Source organism: Hermetia illucens, chromosome 5, assembly GCF_905115235.1.
Source record: "Hermetia illucens chromosome 5, iHerIll2.2.curated.20191125, whole genome shotgun sequence".
Classification (NCBI taxonomy): domain Eukaryota; kingdom Metazoa; phylum Arthropoda; class Insecta; order Diptera; family Stratiomyidae; genus Hermetia; species Hermetia illucens.
Genome location: NC_051853.1, coordinates 94,430,286 through 94,448,888, shown reverse-complemented (window position 1 = coordinate 94,448,888; position 18,603 = coordinate 94,430,286). Strand labels below are relative to the sequence as shown.

Here is an 18,603-nt window from a genome sequence, read left to right as displayed (position 1 = left end):
GATTGGTTGCTCTGAAGGCAACTATGCCAATGCGAAAAGACAGTCTGAAAAAATTTATCTGCCAAGACGTACCAAACACCTATCTATTTTGAAGAAATAGAATATGGAATGCCTTTTACTAAACTTATTTTGTGCATGTTAACGAGAATCTATATGCATCTCAAACGGAAAATATTCGTCACAAACCGAATATTGAAATTTGCTCGTCTTTTGTATTCACCACGGCTGTCAGCCGGTTTAAGATTCGACACTTGTGCAGGGTTGAGTAAAAGAATTTTGATAGGACGGTTGGACGAGGCGACAGCGAACGGCGAGTATAAACAAAATGATGCACTTTGTTTGTGTGCGTTAGTTCGGGCGAAAACATTTTTGACAGAGTCGCGATGGAAAACTTTTCAATAAAAATTGATGAAAATGTCCGGCTCAGATTATATAAAATCTGTCGTTTGTGCGGCGATGATAACCCGAATAATACAGACATCCTTGCTAATAGCAAGAAAAGCACAAATGTTGACCCTGACTTTCATAAAAAGATCTTTGACTGTGTCGGAATTCAGGTTGTTTAGGTTTTTTGTGATTTCCTTTTGATTTTTGTCCGAATTGGATTCTGCTCCAATTCTGGATTAATGTGGCGATTGTAAATGCGTTGAATTCTAGCGGGAGACGTGGATTTGTGCTAAATGAAAGGATCCATGCATGGTCGCTCGCCCAACCACGTAGGCGATCAATAATTCTGCCTTCTTGACACAAGTTTTTCTCTTCTCGGTTGCAGGTCACAAAGGGCGACAAAATGCCGCAAACGGCCTGCAATGCCTGTCGCGAGAAAATCAATGACTTCTTCGAGTTTCGCGAGATGTGCCTGGCCACCGATATACAAACTAGACGCCTCCTCGGATTGACAGAAACCATCGTTCCAAAGGTAATTATTCTCTTGTGCCCTTAAGTCCTGAGTCAATAATTAGTTCCTAGAAGCGGTGCTTGGACGAATAAACTTGAGCTTTTCAGAAGCCCTGGAGTAGAAATATCTTTACAACAGATTTTAGGCAATTGAATGCTAATACGTGTGTGACATGGGAACCGAATTAAAGGCTGAGATATTCTTGAAGGCTGACTGATGCCTGTCATAGCCATCTGTTTCTCTGTATGTGGACAGTTTCTTCAACACGAACTAGATTGTGTGGTCTCCTGAGAAAAGTAGCATCAAAGTAAAGTCAATAACAAACGTTAAAACACTGGTTCCAATTGGGAACAGCTTTTATTAGTTTTAACGCAACAATATTATCTTCTTGATTACCTGACCCTAGATCGAGATCGGGCTGATACTCGGAAAATATTATAGTTTGGTTATAAAATCATTCCCTGATGAGTTTCCTATTTGCCATCATTCAATCAATTATTGAACAACACAATTTCACTTCCACTTGAGGAAACCAAGTGCTTATAAATAATTTATGCTCGCTTTCTTGTTCGCTGTGAGATTGAAGCCCGTCTAGCATCCAAGTGTGCTCTGATAGTACTATTTTATCGGCCGCGATTAGAGGCTTATACTCCTAAAATTTTGAGAATCAAGCACTGAAATTATCAAGGGTGCCAGGACGTTGGGTCGCCTTTTGAATAAAGTGATTTAGTTATTGTTGATTTTTTCTGGCCAAACTGTTTCTTCCCCTTTAGAATCAGCGGCGTTTGGTTGGTGTATTTATATTGACTTCTCCTAACTTTATTTCTTTAGCTCGATCCTGTACCAGACGCTCTCGAAGATGACAAAACAGAAGTTGAAAAGACTATCAAAAAGAAAACTCCAACTGCCACAAAAGCCGTTAACTCTGCAAAAACTCTAAATTCGACAAAATCTGTAAAATCGTCCAAAGTAGTTAAGGTTGAAAAGAAAGCGCCGCCCGACATAAAAAAGCCCGTGAAGGTAGAACGCGAAAAACCAATGTCTAAAGTTAAGAAAAAAGTACAAATCGTTCCGGAACCGCCAGTAGAAGTTAAGAAGAAATTAAAAGTCGAACCTGAAAAGTAAGTTTTCTTTTAATAAACTGACTTGTGCCAAACGTTATTATACAATTGCGAGTTTTAGAAATTTGAAATCTAAGAAAAGAAAGGCATCCGGGGATCTTCTCACGGAAAAGACACCTAATAAGCGAGAACGGCTAAGAGAAACTATAATTCGGTAAGTTTTGTCACACTCCAAACTACAATAATTTAGATTTGACTATGGCGATGGCTTGCTCTGCAACTACCTTGAGGAAAAAACCATGTTAAAAACCTTCTCCGTTAATTTCAGGAAGTTCAAAAACCCAAATATTGCCTTGGATGAGGCCGCCACAAATGTAACTTGCACGATCTGTAATAAACCTTATCTCAATGCTGGGGAGCTTCACCGACATTTAGACACTGATCACTTGCCGAGAGTAGTGTCTTATCATTGTGTTCGATGTAATGAAAGTATTGAAAAGAAGCAGGACGTGAAGGACCACAACTTGTGGCATAAACTGTCGAAGACACCGTTCGAATGCGGACGGTGTGGAAAGGCAATTATGAGCCTTTCTGTTTACACAAAGTAGGTAGCGTTGCTATAAATGAAAAAGTGTGTTTTGTGTTTTCCAGCTTGTTACTACGTACTAATAAGATGTTGATAATTTTATCCTTAAAGTGTTCTCTCCTTATATTTTTCAGACATATTCTCAACTGTTCAGTATTTGTGCAAGATTTTGAATATAAAACGAAGAAGTGTGCTACGTGTAATGAGGAGTTCGAAACACAAAATCTGTACAATTGGCACAAGTGTGTAATTAGTCAATTAAAATGTGAAGTTTGTCAAATGAAGTTTACAAAGAGAGCTACCATGCTGAGGCATGTGGTTCGCTGTTCAGCAATCGGTTTGAGCACTTCTTTGCCTGTGGTCGATTCGGCGCTAGAGCCTGAACCAGACCCCTTACCCGAGCCGGAGCCCGAGCAAGGAGTGGAAGATCATTTTGCGGACGCTGCGTCAAACGATGAAGACGGAAGCGATACGGAAATGAATCTCAAGCCGAATTTGGAAATCGACATTGAAGTTCCAGCTAAAGAACGAAGTGTTGGAGCCAAGCGTCCAACTCCGTTTGTGGTTATTCCACACGGCGTGACAAACACTGAAAATTCAAGGCAAGATTTGAATAGCGGTAGTAACAGCTCAGCCAGTACACCCGTAAGTTCTAATTCGGCTTCATCACAAGGCGGTGATGACGATTCTATAAGTGTATCAAGCTCAGTTGCATCTAGCACACCAACGCCTATGGTCCGCATTAAACTAGAACCTAGAGTTAATCGATCCGAATCCTCAAAAGACTCTAATGGCAATACAACAAACTCCGAAGTTTTACCACGCCCCGGAAGTATTCCGTCAAATATTTCAGTTCGAATCAAGGCCGAGATAATTGATTCAGAGTATAGAGGTCTATTTAATCCAGAAATAAGCAGCAATATTAAAAAAGAACGTGAACCTGAAGCAGTAGAGCAGTCAAGTCAACCAGAGGCCTCAGAACCTGCTGAAGTTATGTCAGATCCTCTGGGAGTTCCTGATACAGAGGAAGTGTCTTCTCCAAAACCGGCATCAAAACCAGCTGCGAAGCCAGCTCTGAAACTCGTAATAAAAAAGCAACATGGAACTTTGAATTCTTCATTCGTAGACGGAACGGATATATCACGTGACGTAGGAGAACCAGAGGCAAAGAAGAGAAAGAAGAAGAAATCCAAGATTTTCAAAATACCTAAAGCATTGGCTTTGCGAATAAAACAAGAAAGATGTAACGAGGCGAGTGAGTCGAATGACGCAGAGAAAGATGCAACTGCGGTAGTCGAAACAACGGATTCGTTGCCAGTTATAAGCGAAGTTTGCTCGAAGTCTCCTGAAACCAAGAAGCGAAAGAATGAGAAAGTTAATATTAATTCTTTGGGACCCGCGATTTCCATCAAGCAAGAAAGATTAGATAGCGATGACGAATCAATGAGCGCAAGTGCAGTGCCTGCCGTGAACGAAGTGGTTCATAAGCCTGGTGATGTCAATACGGTGAATATAAATCACGTTAACATAATAAAACAAGAGCGAATGGATGATGAAGAGTACGGATTAAATTGTCCAACCAAAAACTCACGACAAGTGGATGAGTCCAGAAAATCTAGTTCGAAAGTTGCCACCCCAATTGGCTCTAATCCTCGTAAAGCAAACAATCGGAAAGGTAAAGTTCGGCGTGTGAATCCTTTGAATTCTTCAATCTTAATCAAGCAAGAGAGGATAGAAAATTATGAATGCGAATCGGACATGAGCAGGACATCGGAAGACCCATTGCTATTAACCAATGAAGCCGATCAGCTACACTCAAAATCTCAGCATGTAGACGTCTCCTCAGAAATGCGCGGCAAAGTCGCACAAGTGAATACTTTGAACTCAACGATTACAATTAAACAGGAAAGGCTAGATCCTGGCGAATGCGATTCAAATGTAGAAATATCTAGTACGATAACTGAGTCGCCAGGAGTTGGAAATCTTCCAGTTATAAGTGAAGTTTGCTCGAAATCTGCAGAGTCGGCCGGCCCGAGTAATGTGAATGAGATTCCTCCGAATCCAATAATTTCTATAAAAGTAGAACGTGAGATTAGCCAAGAAGCAGCCCCAAGTGCAATGTTTCCAATAATAAGTAGTGTCTGCTCAAATTCTAACATAGAAATGAGAGCGGATGGAAATAGGACCGATGTTAACCCACTAAATCCAACTATCTTCATCAAACAAGAGCCGTTGGAAAATAATGAATGTGAAACGGAGGAAGCAACACTTAGCATAGAACCTGAAACGACGAGTAATGTGACACTTCCAGTTATAAGTCAAGTGTGTTCAAAATCTTCGGAATCAAGTGTACAAAGTATGAATCGTGACATGGAGCATGCAAACTCTTTAGATCCGGCAATTACAATTAAACAAGAACGGGTCGATGTTAATGAACAAGATGACGTAACGAGTGAGGAATTAGCGTCAGGATCGAACACCCCGCTTCCCGTCATAAGTCAAGTGTGCTCACAGTCCACGTATACAAACGAGGAAAGGAATGCAGATGTCAACGAAATGGACGTAAACCGTACAGTTTCTATCAAACAAGAATGTTTCGACAATGATGAATACGAACTGGAGGCCAATCCAAGTGAAGTGAACATAAGGTCAGAAGCGTGTGAAGTTGTTCCAGTCATAAGTGAAGTTTTCTCTAGAGAAGTAAATAAACCCACAACTTCACCTATTTTATCTGTAAGAGTCAAAACAGAAAGGCTTTATGAGGATGAAGAGAAGGAAGATAGCAATGGAGAAGTTCAAGAGGCAAATATGGAAAGTAGTATTCGCATCAAAGAAGAACCTGATTGCAATGCACGTGTTCTAGAACAAAATGCTATCTTACCTGAAGTAGGTTGTGATACACCTAATACTGAAGGTCACAGTATCGATAGATCCAGAAATGAGAACTTGGCGACATCCACTGATACGGTGAATAATGTATTTGCGCTAAAGATATCTTTGGTTTCAAGTGGAAAAGACGCTCTGGCAGAAATAAATTGCGGCGAAAGAACTACAACCAAGAAAGACATTCCACCTGTCGGCAAGGGCGAACCAAGAAAATTCCCTATACTTCGTATTAGATCAGAATTCAACGCATTCAACTTCAGTGATGATAACAACAAGGATCCCCCAGCTGCACCTTGTTCTGGAATCGCTAATGAAATTCCACCACTCAGTGTTCAAATCAAAAGAGAACCGGACATGGAAGTGTCCACTGGAGTAGGAGCAGATAGTGATATTCCTATAAAAGAAGAACCTCTAGACTATGACTTCTCAATTAAAAGTGAACCGTATTTTGAAGGAGAAGAGTTCGGAGGTGGCACTTCGGATGCTGATATATTATTTCATAACAGTTTGGGTGATATGCAAAGTGAACCTGTCAACAATTTCGTTATCAGTAATGTTGAGTCTATAACGAGAGTAGGAAACCCAGCAAATGATTTGAATTCGAAAGAGGATGAGACGGAAAACCTAGCAAATGATTCGAATCCGAAAGAGGATGAGACAGAATTGTTGGTTCCAATGGAACAGAGAAATTTCGATGATCGAGATTCACCACCTTGCCAGGAGCTTGACGAAGAGCAAAGCCCGGACCCCAATGATGACGAACAAAATAATAGTGCGGAGGACGAAGCACAACAATACGTTGTATGTAAAGAAGAACCACGGTATGAATCAGAAAATGAAGCAGATTATATATCGGACTCACAATCTGTTGCAAATGAAGATGATCTAATGAATGAGAGCATTGAAGAAAATTTAGATGAAATTGCCTCTCGTGGTGATGCATTAAGAGAAAGTACTTGTGAAATGGCAAGTTCTACGAAAAATATAGCCGGATTTTGTGAAAATGTTGGAGGAATCGATCTACGATCTGGTGTTGAATGCACCACAATCTCGTTGGACCGTACTCATCTTGAAAGTGAATGTGTGGACAAAACTTTTTCTTTAGGTTGTGAACAGGAGACGATTGCCACTGTACGCACGCAGGTGGATAGTTTGACTGATGAACAAGTGGAAAACAGTGAACAAGAAGGATCTCACACGGTCTCCCCGATTAATTCACTCTGCATCAAGGCAGTTTTCAATGAAATTAAATCGAAATCAGATGACGAACTGCAAAAATCTAACGATGCGAAAAACGCCAGCTTGTCTCTAGAGATGAATCCTTCATCGAACGAGGAATATCCTGTCGAAAACGTAATTACCGAGAAGAAAGTCGGGATTGATGAAACAAATGCAAGAAAATCCGGTGAAATGGAACTGGAACAGCGAAATGCAACTTTAGATAAAATCGAACCTGCACCAACTCCCTCTAAAGATGAATATAGCTTCTGCACTGCAGCCGAAACAACTGTGTCTCTTCGCCTTCAAGATACCAATGACTGCCAAAGCGGTTCATGTAACCCTCCAACAAATTTAGCATCCGACGAAGCAATAGACCTGACTTTAGCTAATATTGAAGCCAGGCAAAATCAAATCACATCGAGATCTACTGAAAATATGTCCGGAGATGATATTGACGCCAGACGAAATCAAGTCACATCGGGGTCAACTGAAAATATGTCCGCAGATGATATTGAAGCCAGACAAAATCAAATCACTTCAAGATCAACTGAAAATATGGATCATGATCGTTTGAACGATTTCCATGATCAAGCCAACTTTGATGAAAACATTGAGGAGGGTAACAGTAACTGCAATCAAAAGCTAAAAGATCTCATTAAGGATAATGATAATTTGTTGGGCTTCTTCGAAAATGAGTTGTCAAGAAACTGTGATTTCCCAACGGAAGAGGCTTCGCCGATGAAAAGCAGCGAAATAGGGAAGACAACGGATTCAACTAGCTCTAGGACAGACTCGTCTTGTAAGAAGCCTATGCCATCTGAATCTGAGGACGCAAAAATCCAAAATGAAAGTACGCATGAGACTGATGCACTGCCATTAGAAAATTATTGTACATCAGATGTACACAATGTTTCAAATGAAATCGCAGTTGTTAACGATATGAAACAACAACCGCACTACCAAAATTATGTTTCTGAAGCAATTGGTAAATTTGAAGATACGAAAGCACCTACCACAGATAATAGTACTGGTTCTGATTGTACGTCTGGTCCTGATTGCACGCCTCAACAGTCCACCGCATCTTCTAACATGTATGAGACTGCAAATCTTTCGATGGTTCCCCCTTGCCTGCAAACTGCATCACCTGGCAATTTAACTACCAACGATACCGCAAATAATGTTATTGGTTCTGCTGTGCCACTTAGCGCTGCTCCGGCGATAATATCTTTACCTAAAGCTATTGTTAGTCCGACTGTAAGTTGCTCAGCACATTCTTACACCGCATCACTGAGCAATCTTCCCAACAGTCCTTTCTTTGATCCCTCAACCTCGACTATGCCAGCATTTAAACTGTATAATATAAAACCTTCAATGGCCCCCATTGTTGGATGTTCTGCTGATCCGAGTGTAATGCCCTCTATTAGCTCCCTAAATTCAAACAATGTCACTCCGCCAAACTATTCGAATGTGATAGCCTCTGTTAGTTCCCCGAATCCAAACGTTGCTATGCCAATCGAGCCACTAGCATCTGTACCATCGAATGAACGACCTGGTGTGAGCTTGAGTAATCCACCAGGGACCCACTTGAGTATGCTGCACATCAATGAAATCGCAGAAAATAACAACAACGCTAACATCGAGCGTGAACTACAAAACGACTTGGACAGTATATCGTCGAATTCGAATTTAGAAGTCGATGATGGGACCGTTGCTAGCTTAAGTGAAATGTCTGAGAGTGGTGCCTCAACAAGCGTTAATGATAAAAATAACACAGCTCCCGATCATTGAATTGAGACTGAAAATGTGGAACGTTTAATGCAGCTTAGAGCAGTTAATAAACCGAGATAAGTGAAGACAGAATTTCAGTTACACAACTGGATGTGTATTTCATTTGATGTTTTTTCGTCTGTATTTTTTGGCAATACGATCGCATGCGATTTGAACGTTTAAGCCATGAAATTTTCATTTTTCACGTATTCAGAACTCAGCTTGAAAGATTCCGTTTTAGGAATTTGCAAGGAATCTGTCGCCTAAGTGAAATGTGGTCAAGATTTAGGTTAATTAAACTCTCAGCATTTGTATTCATAAAATTTTATTATTTTCCAAAACAATCAAAGTGTAAACTAGTTTTAGAGGCTTTCGGAAAAGACTCTGAACCGAAATACAAATGAAATGAGAGAGGGTTGAGCCCATATACTTTTAGTAAAAGGTGTCTAATCTTTTTAGAACTGATTTTATTTTAAGTTATTTTTTTTACTAATTTTATTTAGTTTTAAAGAGTTTAATCTTGAGGATTCCTGCGAGGAGTCCTAGTACATGCAATGGAAATTAGCTTTTATTTGGAAAAATATTTACATGTTTTATACAAACGAACACATACATAACGTAAGATCTTTCTTCAATAGAATAATATCAAGTTAAGGCATCAAAAGTATATAGCGTTATTCAAGCATGTCTTTAATTTAAGCTAAAGTAAGAGAACTAACGTATGAAGCAGAAGATGAATCTTTGTAGAGTTAACAGAAGCACTTAACAGTATATCGTACGTGTAGGTCATTGATTTCATAGATTGTCACATGCATATATGTAAATACGATGATGAATATGTGTCTGTCTAAGGAATTTGTTAATGTGATTGTGACACTTAAAAGAAAAAGAAAACTTATTTGTAAACAATACATAAAAATAAAATAAGAAATAATTCAATATAAGATTTGTTTCTAAATTTTCTTTGTCGCAATTTGTGATCAAACAAATGCATTTTTGGCGCATGCTCGAGTCGATTTGAGATTGGAGCATGTTTTCATTGAATCATTTTTGTTCATCACATAATAAGTTCATGGTATTTTTAAATGTCCTAGACGAGAACTAAATAATTCGTTGTGGATTTTTATAATAGATATTTTTACTTTAATAAAAAACAAGCTTTTGAAATTTCGTTCTATTAATTAGAGACATTTATAAATTTAGTATCAACCAATCTGTGATTATTTAGACGACGTATTTGAGAATAACAGGGAACTGAAAAAATTATTGAAGTTAAATGTATTTCATCACTAGCCGTAGTTGCATATTGAATAGTGCGGAAATGTATTTAACGTGGTATAATATAAACCTGCTTCGGTGAAGTTTCGCATGAAACCATGGTTTATCTGCTTTTCTGCTGCATCTTCAATGGTTGTTTCCATAAGAGCTTTCCAGAGCTATCCTGCTAAGTAAAGTACTCAAAAGTATTGAATCAACAAGCTTACACAGAAGGAGCAAATCTGCCATTACGCTTTCGCGGGGCAGAGACGAGGTAGCTCACACCCGTGTCCCTTGCGGATCATGCACTGATGGGTTTATGACGCTTAGATGGTTTTCTTGTGTGTATTTCCCCATCCCTTGTGGCAAGCTATAAAGAGATTTGCTCGCAATCACGTGGCCGCAACCCAATGCACTGCACCACATACACGGCACTAATCTCAGAGCAAAAGCGCGAAAGCATCGCACGCATCGAAGAACATACAATGCATTTCTTTCACTAAAAAATTCAAGCAATGTGCCGGGAGACAAATCTCTTGTGTGTGGTCTTCTTACGTACGTATATACACGAAATAAAAATTTTTGTAGGACGAAAAAGCTTTTATTGTACATAGATCTTGTTTTTTGACCCTTTTCGCTTTGATAATTTCAACGATTTTGCACGCTTTAGTTACGGACAATTCAAATCTTATTTTCAGTTCGTAGGCATGGTTTAATTAGTTAAACCGTATTGTTTTGTAAAACCCAAGACTTCTAGAGCTTTTTTTACACGAAACCCCGAAACGCTCGTATAAATTGCACCCATACGACTGGATTGCGTAGCGTATTCATAAAAACTCGTTGTATATTTCTTTTTGCAATTATAGAGCAATTAATTATATTCGAGGCGTACGGTAGGTAGGTATCAGTGGCCACTCCGAGGAACCCAATTGGCGTTCTGGTGCTCCTATTTGATGCCACAAACTCCTATGACTATAACTGCTGTGAAAGAGCAGGAGGAGCAGAGTCCAACCGGCTCAGATTTCTTCTGATAGAACATTCCCTACCCTACAACTAGAGATTTCTTTGAGGCTCTAATTAGGGAGTACCTGAAGGTATGGCAAGGAGGAGTGCCCCTTGCAAATCCTGTACGCATTAGCATGTGTCTGACATAAAAGCTCTCGCCACGACACAACCCTTTCTTGTTGTTTCTAAAGCATGACTGGTATTATACCATGTGGGCAAGGTTTACCGCTAGCAGAATTACCATCCGCCAGTTCCATCCTTCAACGGCTCCCGACTACGTTGCTGAAGGGTTTTGCTGTGCATGCTTTGTTGGCCTATTGCTGTTTTACTGTATGTGGGGGTTGCTTAGCGTCCGAGCTATTATACTGCAAAATTCTCCATACAATATTGGTTTGTCTATCACGAAAGGGACTAGTGTATACATACAAGCAGAAGTAGAGCAGAGCATCACTGTTTACCGTTCCTTGGACGTTTTCAACCCATTGTCTTGTTTTGCCTCTTGATGCTAAGAGTTGATAAAATAGAACAACGCCAATCGTAACTAGCATTGAGGTTAAAATTGTCCCTTCTACCTAGAGGACTTTCGGAAATTTGTTTAGTTTTTTTTCTTGATGAGAAAGGAGGAGTGTGCTTTGGTGAAGGAAGCAGAAGCTGCCGCAAATATAATAGTAACGATTTCGCTACCAAGTCGTATTACAAAAGAGCTTGTATATGGTCTTAAACATTTCAAAGGTGTTGTGAGGGACTTTCTTATCCACGATGATGAACAGCTGAAGGGGTGGAAGGAGTACTTCACCACGATTATAAATCGTATAACATACGGTGAATCCCTGAACCTGAAGAGACATTTGCCTGCTTCCTGCTGTCATAAAGACGCTCGCCAAAATCATGACGGAATGCATCACAGAACACCTTGAAAGATTCGCCGGCAAAGACCATACTGGTTTCCGTTCTAGATTGCTGTGACACATATAATTATGCACATTATCACACAGATGAAAACCAATAACAATGTCAATAAAGATGCGCAAAACGTATCTGCGCACCTGACCTAAATCAATCCCGCCATTTGCTGGACTGATGTTTCTTTTTTCTTCAGCCTTTGTCCTGTTAACAAGTGGGGTTGGTTGACCGGCTCTATCAAGTGCCTGATCTGGGTGCAATCTCGAGGCTTTTAAATCCCCATTCAGCGTATCAAGCCACCGTTGTTCCGGCCTGCCTTTTCGATTTCGATGTTCAGACCAATCTTGGCAAGTGAATTGCGTGACCATACCATCGAAGACAAATCTCTCGCAATTTTCCCACGATCGATGCAACCCCATCACGATCGCAGATATCCTCATTTCGGATGGGATCAAAACGTGTCACACCACTAGTCCAACGCAGCATCTTCGTCTCCATTACCGCAAGACACTGTTCATTGTCTTTTATAGTTGGCCAACACTCAGAACCATCGAGAGCGACAGATGCTACGAAAACGGTGTCCAAACAAATTCGGCTCTTGGTTTGACACCTCCTGAGTACAGTCTTCTTACAACAGGCTAGTCTATAAATATATATACACCTCTGGAACAGGCGAATTCATGACCTTTTCCCTTTTTTGGTTCCTTATGTACTCTTCAAAAAGCAATGCAGCCAATAATCATGTTGGAGTACAATATACAATTTTATCGTTAGTTTCATTCTTTCTTGCTGATGAACCACGTTTCTATTCAATGTTGTTATTCTAAAATACATTCCAGACTTAAGCTTGAAGTACAACTAAAGCGTGCAAGCTAACGGTTGAGTTACCTGAAATGCTGCTCGCGACTGGATATTTGTGAAGTAAAGATTGACACCTTATCTCTGGCCTTTTGAGGTTTTGTTTGTAAAACAAACCTTATTAAAATCGGTTCGATGTCTGTCTGTCGGTCACACGCACTTTCTCGGCTGTACGGCTGAACTGATTGACACAAAATTTGGTGAGAAGGTGGGAACTGTGAACGCCTACACATGCAGAAAGTTACATCTTTTGATGTTGATTTTATGGGGAGTCCCTATACATGAAAAAGGGGGTGTACCATTTTTTTCACCGAATATAGCCATGTTTGGCATCCAAGGAAAGGTCTTGATTAGTAGTTTTCGAAGTTAGCGTTAGTTTTGACATTTATTGGAAAGGCGGGGTGCGGAGGGTCGAAATTGATGATTTCTTTAACGGACCCATTCTCAGAAACTATCCAACTGAACAATCTGAAAAAAATGAAACTGTTTCTTCTGCTTCGGGTAGGATCTGTGCTTTTTGATCTTTGGGTTCTTGTTCTATTCTCTTCTATCGGTGCTAAAGAGCGGAAACGAAAACGACAACGCTTGAAAACCAAATGATAAAAGTTATTTCATGCCACATTTCTTTTATACAGAATTTCTATTTACAAATTTTTTATTTCTAAAAATAAAAATGTACGAAATTCATTAATGATACTTCCTAATAATAACCTATGTTAAACATCGCACAATCAACATATCATATCGCACATGAACAACAAGAACACGTGCGGCAGACAAATGCTAGTTTCAGACAAAAGGTTGTTTTTTATGTATTAGACCCACATTTGTCCCCCTATCTCATATATTTGACAGACATTTGTCAGACAAATCTCTGTTTCAGATTATGAGGCAGATAATGCCTCGCTGCCAGCCGTCAGGCATTGACTCGCTGTCCAACAACTTAAGCATAACTTGATGACCAGCTTGGTGTAATTGGTCGTCTCCATATTTAACCAATTCGGCTCCATTCCATCGGCTCCTGGGGACTTATGATTTTTAAGCCGATGAATTGCACGGACTGTTTCTTCTATACTTGGTGGTGGCAATATTTGCCCGTCGTCTTCAGTTGTTGGGATCTCCAACTCGCCGATGTTCTGGTTAATACTCAAGCCATCGCTCCACTATACCCATTCTGTCGGATATCAGATTTTCCTCTTTGTCTCGGCAAGATGGACATCGAGATGTGTAAGGCTTCATCCTGCTGACTTGTTGGTAAAACTTGCGCGCCTGGTGCGGTTGCTCCTTGTACTTTTCGAATTCACAGACTTGTTGGCTCTTCCAGGCTTCCTTTTCCGTCTGTGAAATCGCTTCTCTGTCTCCGCGCGTGCTCGCGTCCTTTAAGAATGCAACATTACCCAGTATGCAGCATTCTTCCGTTCCGTTGCTAACTTACATTCATCGTCAAACCAGCCGTTTCGACTCTTTTTGCGGCTGGGACCAAGTATGTTTGTGGCCGTATTTAGGATAACGTTCTTCAGGTGATTGTGAAGATCATTTGTTGATACTTCATCTCCAGGATCTCTGCTGACTGCGGTTATTGCGGCATCCATTTCCCTCTTATAGGTGTCGCGGAGGGCTGTGTTGTGGATGGCTTCAGTGTTAACTCTCACCTGATTATCAGAGGGGATTCTGGGTGGTGTTGTTTTTCGAGCTCGGATCACCATGCCAACGAGATAGTGATCCGAATCTATATTGGCCCCCCTATATGTTCTGACATTCATTAAGGCTGAAAGGTGGCGGCGTTCGATCAGCACGTGGTCAATTTGGTTGAAAGTGGTCCCGTTTGGAGGGATCCACGTATGTTTGTGGACCGCTTTCCGCGCAAACCACCACTTCCACTTCCAGCAACCATTTCTTGTGACACTCCTAATTGAATAATTCGCAGTCCATTACCATTTCATTATGGGAGCCAACGTACTGCCTGAATACGGGCTCCGTTCCGACTTGAATGTTAAAATCCCCAATTATGATTTTGATATCTGGGGCAGGCTTCGAGGGTTCGGTCTATTGCCTCGTAGAAAGTATCCTTCTCCGACTCTGCAGTCTCCTCTGTAGGGGCATGAACGTTAATGAGGTTTATATATCTAAATTTGCCTCGCAAGCAGTTGGTACAATTTGTCCCGTTTTTAGCCGCGGGAGACTCGTCTTCAGCCTTCTCGGTCTGCTGCTTTTCGTTAAGAAAGAGCTCCCAGCGGTCACCACGTGGAGGTGTAGATAGGGTTTGGTAATAGAGCTGTTGGTGTTGGTTCAGCAGGTGTTTCCCAGGTTTTATGCTTATCGTAGGTACTAATCCACGTTTCGCCCTGGGACCTATACTACCCTTTCAAGGAAGCATATTGGTTTTAAGTGTGAATCCAATCGGTTATAAAATTTAAAATTGTCCTTATTTTTTTACCTAAAGCATTACCAATGTCAACAAATCTCCGAAATTCTGGTTTGGACCATAATGATGAGTATTACGATTATTTTGATAAAAAAAAATAATATAAACATCTTACTAGATCGATTTTCCTGAAAAATCCTGAAAAAATGGAAAATTTTAGAAAACTTGTTTTTGAGATAAATGTAAATCTTGCGAAGTTCAAATGCAGTTTTTCAAAGAGAAATCCAGAGAAAGAATCAAGAAGATCGAAGATGCCTTCACAAAGAAACTTTCAAAAAAAAAACTACTGAGAGTTTCGACTTGAAATTTTGAGAGACGAGCTTTAAGACTATATTCTATCGAATTAGTAACCAAAAATAGGAAAAAATTCCCAGCGTGAAAAGTCTCCTTTACGAATATTTGGGTCGTTATAAGTGACGAAAGTCTGCTACTGAAATTTTGATCCATGGGCATGTCGCAATCTGCATTTCGTAGATTCATGGTTTTTGGAAATGCGCCTCATCTCCCCCATCCGAAAAGCTGAAAATATTTAAGTAAGATCCCCAATAAAACTCAAACTTTCTTTGTTATATAAATTTTTTCTTTAATGTATAATTCTTGAGTTTTTATTTTACACTTTTCAAAAGTTTTAATTTTTTAAATAATTCTTTTTCATCGATTTTTTTTTCTCATTTTGCATTTATCATCAAAATTTATATTAAAAATTTTCTTTTTACTTCGTAATTTGTTTATAAATAAAACCGCTATAGGTTTTTAGGGTATTCGTATATTTGTTTTCAAATTGATATCTAAATGTCTTCAATGCTTTTTGCTTTTGATCTTTCTTTGTTCTCATTTCTTTGCCTGCAATCTTTATTTTTATTTGTTTCGATAATGTCTTTCTTTGCCTTTCAATTGGTACCTATTTTGAATTTCACTTGAATATATGAAGTAGTTGAATTCAAATATCGAAAAAGAATTTGATCTTGCACCACTGTGAAATAGAAATATATAATTTACAATTTGAATACAAAAATAAACGAATTTTATATTTTTAAATCATTGTAGATGATTTTGGTGGTTTCCTTTTAGAAATGCGACACTTCAATAACTATTGAACATTTGGCGAAATCTACTAAGACATGAATTCAAACAACTATTGATTCAAATCTATGAGCAATCTTTTAGAAAAATCTTTTGAACTGTACCCATAATATAAAAATTTCAAGTTTAAATACTTTTGAAGTATTCAAATAACTTTCCCTATAATGGCAACAAATACGAAATCGGCGTTGTACGCAGAACAATTTAATTAGTCAAAATATTTCGTTTGGCAATTAAAATGACTCTTTGTGATTTTAACAACTAACTGAACATCTTTTACATACAATAGTAAAAATAACACTCCTCAGTGTCGAGCTTCATCGAACATTAGTATACGAATGTGAATGAAAACGGCGGAACAGATAGAAGCAAAGCTTACATTTGATCTGGAATTTGCGAAAATAAGCGTGCCTATGGATTTATCCAATCGAGAATTTCAAATTTTTACTTTTATCACAATATACACGTTTTTGTTGAAGGTTTGAAAACTCTGGTAATACGAATGAAGTGGTGCGTGATTTCGAAAATTTCTATACATCGTTCATAATTACAGTACAATCAATTAGTTACCATTTGTCGTTGTTGATTACGATTTTTGCGGTATGGCCTGGTCAAATCATTGTAGTAATGTGTTCACCCGTATGGAGAAGCAAGGACGCCATCAATGAATTTGGTGCTCAGAGTTCCAGTTTTCCAGCGACTTTCATAGTTAGAAGGCATTAAATGAGATCTTTTAAGTCCCCTCTTTGCATTTTTCTTTGTGTTTGCTCCGCTGCTGCAGACTTATCATGTTAATGAAATTGAGCAGTCTAATTGAAAAAGGAATGTTAAAAAAAATAATGCGAAAAATAGCGCAATGGCGGCTGAGCCTTCAATCTCTTGCGTCCGGCTAAAAACCTATCTAGTTCAAAAGTATTTGCCTGAATCTTCCTATTTACTCTAATTTTGTAAGCGTATCAATTGTGCAGCGTTCATAAAATCAATAAGGGAACTTATTTATTAATCAACAAGGAAATAAATGGAAATGAATGAAAATATTATTTCATTTATAAATATATTCACGAAACAGACAACTTTGATTTACCATAACTTTGTTAATAATAGCTAGATTTCCTTAAAACTTTCCAATATTATGCCATACGTCTTTGCAATCCTATGATGAAGTTATACTATTATTAATTTAGTTTGAATAGAGATCGGTATACGGTATACGCTGAGACATAGATTTCATAAAGGTGCAGTATTATGATTTTTTCCAGATTTTCCAGCTGGGTAGTTTCCAAAAATGAGTCCTGCCATCTATCTTGCAACCGATCTCTGCAATCTGATACCTATTACGTGAAGTGCTTTCATTTGATATTCTACAAGGCTATACTCGGAGCAGAAAAATCTGGCACACCATGCTCGCTTGTATGGGTACCTCCTCTAAACTCCACACTAAATAATGCCTTTAACTGCATGCTTGGACTTTTATAGTCTGCGTATGTCCAACAAATTTCATCCTAATAGGGGAAAGTGCAAGTGGTAGATAGACAGACAGACAACCGATTGCAATGAGGTTTTGATTTTACACGAAATCTTAAATTGGTTACAATGGCCACCTGATAGGCTTGCACATATACATTCTTGCATAAGTTGAAATTGGAAGCAAGAGTTTTTTTTTCTTGAGATGTCAACGATGAATATTGTTTTGCGTGAAGCGTAAAAGAGCGCTCCCTGAAGAGGCCCTTTTATCAAAGATCAAGCTTGGTGTCCACGAACTGCGAAGGCCTAGGGACCTATTCTCAGCTTGTGAAGTTTGATTGAGAAGTGAAAGAAGAGGCACGGAAAACACCCAGAGCCAGATGTGACTGGATATATGCAATTCAAAGAAAGGTTGACCGTAGTGCTGTGTAGTGATGCAAGTAATAGCCATCTACTTTACCAACGGCCGTTAATCCCTTGAATTCATGGCATGTCTCGTTTTTGGATCAATACAAGGGAGTAAATAATAACTAGGTTCGCTTTCGACCATGCCGCTCTCGGTTCAGAGGTGAAGCAGCGTCTGATAAATTCCCGTTGCCATAGACAAAACTGCATGTCGTCCGTCTTTTAAAAAAATTGTGCTTCCCAAAAGGAAGGGCCAGTGGACCAAAAACAAAGGAGAAATTTCTCTCCAATAAGTCCGCGCCGTCATTACGTGGATGTGGGCTCAAGTTTTTCTTAATCTTAAAACAGGAATTACGGCCCCTTCTAGTTCAATGTCGAGCTGGTTGCGTGGAATGCTGCTCTGTTTGAAGGTTGATTCGACCATGTTTTTGTAGTTAAGATTTATACATCCAAAAGTTGAAAGACTTGATAAAAGGGAAATATGTGCATTCCTGTTACCAGCTAATAAACTATCTATTATTCAGTCTATGGGTCAAGATAATATATAATGCTTTAAAAAAAATACTGCCGGAAGGTGGGGGTATCTGGGTATTATCCGGTTCGCATTTTTTGGGAGGCTAAGAAAGGAAATTTGAATAAAACAAATGAAGTAATGAAATAAAGGAATAACAGGAGCTGCCACTGCAGTTTTCAAACCGAGACCGTACTTTTTTCTTCCGCACTGAACACCACTACTTTACTTAAATTGTGTAGGAAAATGTGGCTTGATATGGTATTCGTAGTT

At 39.2% G+C, this 18,603-nt stretch overlaps 1 protein-coding gene across 2 annotated transcripts; it reads left to right on the top strand.

Moving 5' to 3' along the window:
- The first annotated feature begins 353 nt into the window (after positions 1–353).
- On the top strand, positions 354–9,586 carry LOC119657362. Of its 2 annotated transcripts, XM_038064241.1 has the most exons (7): positions 354–557; positions 773–919; positions 1,730–2,019; positions 2,081–2,173; positions 2,288–2,563; positions 2,680–8,423; positions 8,471–9,586. In XM_038064241.1, the coding sequence occupies exons 1-7, from the start codon at positions 384–386 to the stop codon at positions 8,476–8,478; spliced, it is 6,732 nt and encodes a 2,243-aa protein (XP_037920169.1). In that variant the 5' UTR covers positions 354–383; the 3' UTR covers positions 8,479–9,586. The 2 variants fall into 2 exon arrangements, with proteins under 2 accessions (XP_037920169.1, XP_037920168.1); XM_038064240.1 differs by having other exon boundaries at positions 2,680–9,586.
- Positions 9,587–18,603: the final 9,017 nt, after the last annotated feature.